The 5,000-nt window shown below is 46.4% G+C and overlaps 2 protein-coding genes across 4 annotated transcripts in view; one reads left to right on the top strand and one right to left on the bottom strand.

Moving 5' to 3' along the window:
- Positions 1-5,000, top strand: part of ddx11 (DEAD/H (Asp-Glu-Ala-Asp/His) box helicase 11) — a 38,224-nt gene that overhangs the window by 31,117 nt on the left and 2,107 nt on the right. For both annotated transcript variants that reach the window (XM_031564611.2, XM_042703740.1), the window contains exons 20-25: positions 1,530-1,633; positions 2,178-2,327; positions 2,454-2,522; positions 2,790-2,890; positions 3,970-4,054; positions 4,980-5,000. The exon at positions 4,980-5,000 is cut by the window's right edge and continues 55 nt beyond it. In XM_031564611.2, coding sequence (XP_031420471.1) covers positions 1,530-1,633; positions 2,178-2,327; positions 2,454-2,522; positions 2,790-2,890; positions 3,970-4,054; positions 4,980-5,000 — 530 coding nt within the window. The remainder of the gene's footprint in view (positions 1-1,529; positions 1,634-2,177; positions 2,328-2,453; positions 2,523-2,789; positions 2,891-3,969; positions 4,055-4,979) is intronic.
- The window catches only part of wash1 (WAS protein family homolog 1), a 23,369-nt gene continuing 23,239 nt past the window's right edge, over positions 4,871-5,000 (bottom strand). For both annotated transcript variants that reach the window (XM_031564612.1, XM_031564613.2), the window contains one exon: positions 4,871-4,884. The gene's annotated coding sequence lies outside the window, so the exon portion shown is untranslated. The remainder of the gene's footprint in view (positions 4,885-5,000) is intronic.

Here is a 5,000-nt window from a genome sequence, read left to right as displayed (position 1 = left end):
TTTATACATTATAGAAGCAAGACCATTATATTGTAACAAATCACGGAAGCGTGGTATATTTGTTATGGCTTTTTATTAAACACTAAAACACAACACACTGTCACAATGGCACGGGCGTTATGCCCTGGTGCAAGTTACCACGAACAGACTGTGCTACCGTCACCCACCTGTATAAGCTCTGTCCCAACACAGAACAACGACATGTAATTAGAACGGTAAGGAACATATAGGGAACGTCGTTGAGCTAGTGCATCACATAGAGTATACGCGAGTATGCGCCCGCTGCACGGCATTACGGGGCGGCATTACGGGGCGACTATAAAATATTCTGGTTTAAAGTTAATGCTTGTGAAATCAGCTGTCACTCGGCTATTACCTGACCAATACCTGTCAAACTCGGTCATAGTATTCACAACTAATTTGTCCTTCAAATATGATGAAATTTGGTATTGTACCCGTGAGGCAAGCCTGAGTTAAGTTCTGTTCGGTTATCTGGCGCTGAAAAAACCCACGAATAAGTACTGTCAAATCAGAAAGCAAATCAGCTGTCACTCGGCTATTACCTGACCAATACCTGTCAAACTCGGTCATAGAAAAATATCATGAATGCATATTTATTACAATGGGGAAACTATAAAATCGGAGTACGGACAACTAATGCCCAGCGTTGACGATGCAGATATAGAGCTGGAAACAGCTAAATGAGCTACAGCCCAAATGCAGTGAGCTTTATCAAGCCCTGGAAAGTTCGGCACATTTGCCAGTTTCCACAGCGTCTGCTGAGCGGTCATTCAGTACAATGGGGCGTCTTAAGACATATCTTACGAAGTACGATGACTGACAAAAGACTGACTGGACTTGCTCTCATGAATATTCACACAGATTTGGAAATCGACAGCGAAGAAGTACTAAAACAATTTGATGCAACTGGCAGAAGGGCAATGCGTTTTGGCTGTAACCCATTATTTGCGCGCGTGTGTGTGTGAATGTGCATGCGTTTCTCTCGCCTTTTATCTTTCACCTTTGAATAATGTAACTTATAAACACGTTGGCCCAGCAGAAACAAACAAACAACGCGATGGACAACCCAAGAGGCAACACGCATTTCTGGACCGATGAACAGACGCGATTCATGCTCAATCAACTGTTGTTGTGGTGAAGAGGTCAAGCGGAAATGGCTGTATCACCACTAGTTGTAATGAAAACAGCGCCACCTATCGTATCGGATATGACATGATTTCGGCCAATGATTCGATTTATTCACTGCCATGTATATTGGGATAATAGCACCTACCCTCGAAAGAAAGCATAGTCCGACTAAGCAAAGATTCGAATTATACCATCATGTAAACACACTGAGTGTCTCCTTCACTGCCAGCCTCACTACACCAGGGAGACAGATCGGAATGTGTGTGTGTGTGTGTGTGTGATAAGAGATAAAGCAATGTGGGAAGAAAGTGACAGAACGTACACTCTACTAATGTGTGTGTGTGTGTGTGTCTGTTTTCTGTCTCCATCTCTGTGTGTAGGGCATGTCATTCCTCCAGAGAATATTCTACCCATAGTTCTGTGTGCAGGACCATCGGGGCAGGAGCTGGAGTTCACCTTCCAGACCAGAGACACCCCTACGATGGTACACACACACACACACACACACACACACACACACACACACACACACACACACACCAAAGAGGGTACATACACACACACACACCAAAGAGGTTACAGACACACACACACACACACACACACACACACCAAAGAGGGTACACACACACACCAAAGAGGTTACAGACACACACACACACACACACACACCCCAAAGAGGTTACAGACACACACACACACACACACCCCTAAGATGGTGCACACACACACAGAGACACTCACAGACACCCCAAATATGGTAATACAAAGACACAGAGACATGCACACACACACACACACTGTTTTAACACATGTCCTTACGTGACCTTGCTAAGCACCGATTTAGAAGTCTGTAGCGTTGATGTTGTCTGTTTGAGAATGCTGCCTGCTCTTGTGCCTCAGGCTCCCAAACCCAAACACACTCCTGTGTGTGTGTGTGCGTGTGTGTGTGCGTGTGCGTGTGCGTGTCTGTGTGCGTGCGTGCGTGCGTGCGTGCGTGCGTGCGTGCGTGCGTGTGTGTGTCTCAGATGGAGGAGACTGGTCGTGTTCTCTCTAACCTCTGCAACGTGGTTCCGGGGGGCGTGGTCTGTTTCTTCCCCTCTTACGAGTATGAGAGGAAGATCCTGGAATTCTGGGAAAGCTCTGGAGTCCTCCAGCGCCTGGCTGCCAAGAAGAAGGTAGAGGCACACACACACACACACAGATCACACACACACACTCTCTCACACACACACTTACACACACACACACTTACACACACAAACAGATGTTGAGCGTGTCTCTTGTCTCTTGTCTCTTGTCAGATCTTCCAGGAGCCAAAGAAAGCCAATCAGCTGGAGCAGGTGCTGTCTGAGTACTCCAGGTGCATACAGGTAAGGCTCTGTGTTCAGGTGCTGAGTATGAGTGTGTGTGTGTGTGTGTGTGTGTGTGTGTGTGTGTGTGTGTGTGTGTGTGTGTGTGTGTGTGTGTGTAATGTCCATTTGTGATGTGTTTATCAGCGCTGCAGCAGTGTGTGTGTGTGTGTGTGTGTGTGTGTGTGTGTGATGTCCATTTGTGATGTGTTTATCAGTGCTGCAGCTGTGTGTGTGTGTGTGTGTGTGTGTGTGTATGTAATGTCCATTTTGTGATGTGTTTATCAGCGCTGCAGCACTTCTGCATGTGGCCAGTCGGGGGCGCTGCTCTTCTCTGTGGTTGGAGGCAAGATGAGCGAGGGGATCAACTTCTCAGATGACCTCGGCAGGTGTGTGTGTGTGTGTGTGTGTGTGTGTGTGTGTGTGTGTGGAAAAGTGTTTTCTCTCATGTGACTAAATAATGTAAACATAACATCACGTCACACTGCCGGTTCACACATGTATGGTCAGGGTTTCACGTCACACTGCCGGTTCACACATGTATGGTCAGGGTTTCACGTCACACTGCCGGTTCACACATGTATGGTCAGGGTTTCACGTCACACTGCCGGTTCACACATGTATTTCTTCTAGGATTGTTTATTTGCCAGTCCAGTGGTCTGAGAATTTATTTTACCGGACAGATTAGTTACAAAAAGAGTTACTGGTCATGTTTCAATAACAGTATGTTACAACAGCAAATACTGTCCCTCTGACAGTATGCTTGACGGGGGCAAAACAGGTCATCCTACCCTAACCCAGTCAGGGGGCACACACACCTCTCTCGCTCAGTCAGGGGGCAGCTCGCTGAACTCATTAATAAGCGCTTTGCAGGCTGTTGCCAAAGTTAAACCCCCATAACCGCGGAGCGTCGGTGTCTTTGCCGTCAGTCAGGTGTGGCTGCTGATTCAGGCGTCACTTCAGGAGAAGTTGCACCCTCTTGGGGGGAAGAAACACTGTAGGCTGTTCATACGCTGTTTCGCTGTCGAAACACAAATGTCCTGTTTAGGGATAGTCTGCGTTATAGCTGTTTTGTATGATGTATGTTTTTGTATGATGTGTTTTTGTATGTATTATTAATGGACATTTTGACCGGCAAATTTTAAATTAATTGTTTTTAAGTTTAGTTTTTGAATTTATGTGTTCACACGTATGTGTGCAGGGATGTCGATTCTCAAGCGTGAGCTGGCCGCTTTTGAGTCCCACATGAGCAGGAAAAATAACATTCCATTGACCATTGAGTCAAAGTCGCCAAAAAGACACCTGATTGGTCAATCTTACCAATTCTCATGCCAGGTCAGCCTTGAAAGTTGGCAGATCTGTGTGTGTTCACATGTATGTGTGTTCACAGATGTGTGTGTGTGTGTGTGTGTGTGTGTGTGTGTGTGTGTGTGTGTGTGTGTGTGTGTGTGTGTGTGTGTGTTCACAGGTGTATAGTGATGGTAGGAATGCCATATCCCAACATTAAGTCCCCAGAGCTGCTGGAGAAGATGGCTTACCTGGACAAGAACATGGTGTGTGTGTGTGAGCTGCTGCTCTACACACCTGTCTGTCTGTCTGTCTGCAGTCTTACTCTACACACCTGTCTGCCTGTCTGTCTGTCTGCCTGTCTGTCTGTCTGTCTGTCTGTCTGCACTCTCAGCACTAAAACGCCTCACAGTTCGTCTCAAGAATTGAAATGATATAATTCTATAATGTCACCAACATTTCTGAGAGAGTTTGGAAGTGAGACACCCATCCCTGCCTCTCTAGTCCGTTTTCCTCATGAACGTCTCTCTCTCTCTCTCTCTTTCTCTCTTCCTCATGAACGTCTCTCTCTCTCTCTCTCTCTCTCTCTTCCTCATGAACGTCTCTCTCTCTCTCTCTCTCTTCCTCATGAATGTCTCTCTCTCTCTCTCTCTCTCTCTCTTCCTCATGAACGTCTCTCTCTCTCTCTCTCTTTCTCTCTTCCTCATGAACGTCTCTCTCTCTCTCTCTCTCTCTCTTTCTCTCTTCCTCATGAACGTCTCTCTCTTTCTCATGAACGTCTCTCTCTCTCTCTCTCTCTTTTTCCCTCATGAACGTCTCTCTCTGTCTCTCTCTCTCTCTCTCTCTTTTCCTCATGAACGTCTCTCTTTCTCTCTCTCTCTTTTCCTCATGAACGTCTCTCTCTTTCTCTCTCTCTCTGCTCTCTCTCTCTCCCCTCTCTCTCTCTTTCTCTCTCTCTCTTTCTCTCTCTCTCTCTTTTCTCATGAATGTCTCTCTCTGTCTCTCTCTCTTCCTCATGAATGTCTCTCTCTCTCTCTCTTCCTCATGAATGTCTCTCTCTCTCTCTCTTTTCCTCATGAACGTCTCTCTCTCTCTCCTTCTCTTTTCCTCATGAACGTCTCTCTCTCTCTCTTCCTCATGAATGTCTCTCTCTCTCTCTCTTTTCCTCATGAACGTCTCTCTCTCTTTCAGCCACATATCGGTGGGCGGAGC

This window comes from Clupea harengus, chromosome 3 (assembly GCF_900700415.2).
Source record: "Clupea harengus chromosome 3, Ch_v2.0.2, whole genome shotgun sequence".
Lineage (NCBI taxonomy): Eukaryota > Metazoa > Chordata > Actinopteri > Clupeiformes > Clupeidae > Clupea > Clupea harengus.
The sequence above is the reverse complement of the archived record's forward strand: the minus strand, read 5'-3'. Positions and strand labels throughout refer to the sequence as shown.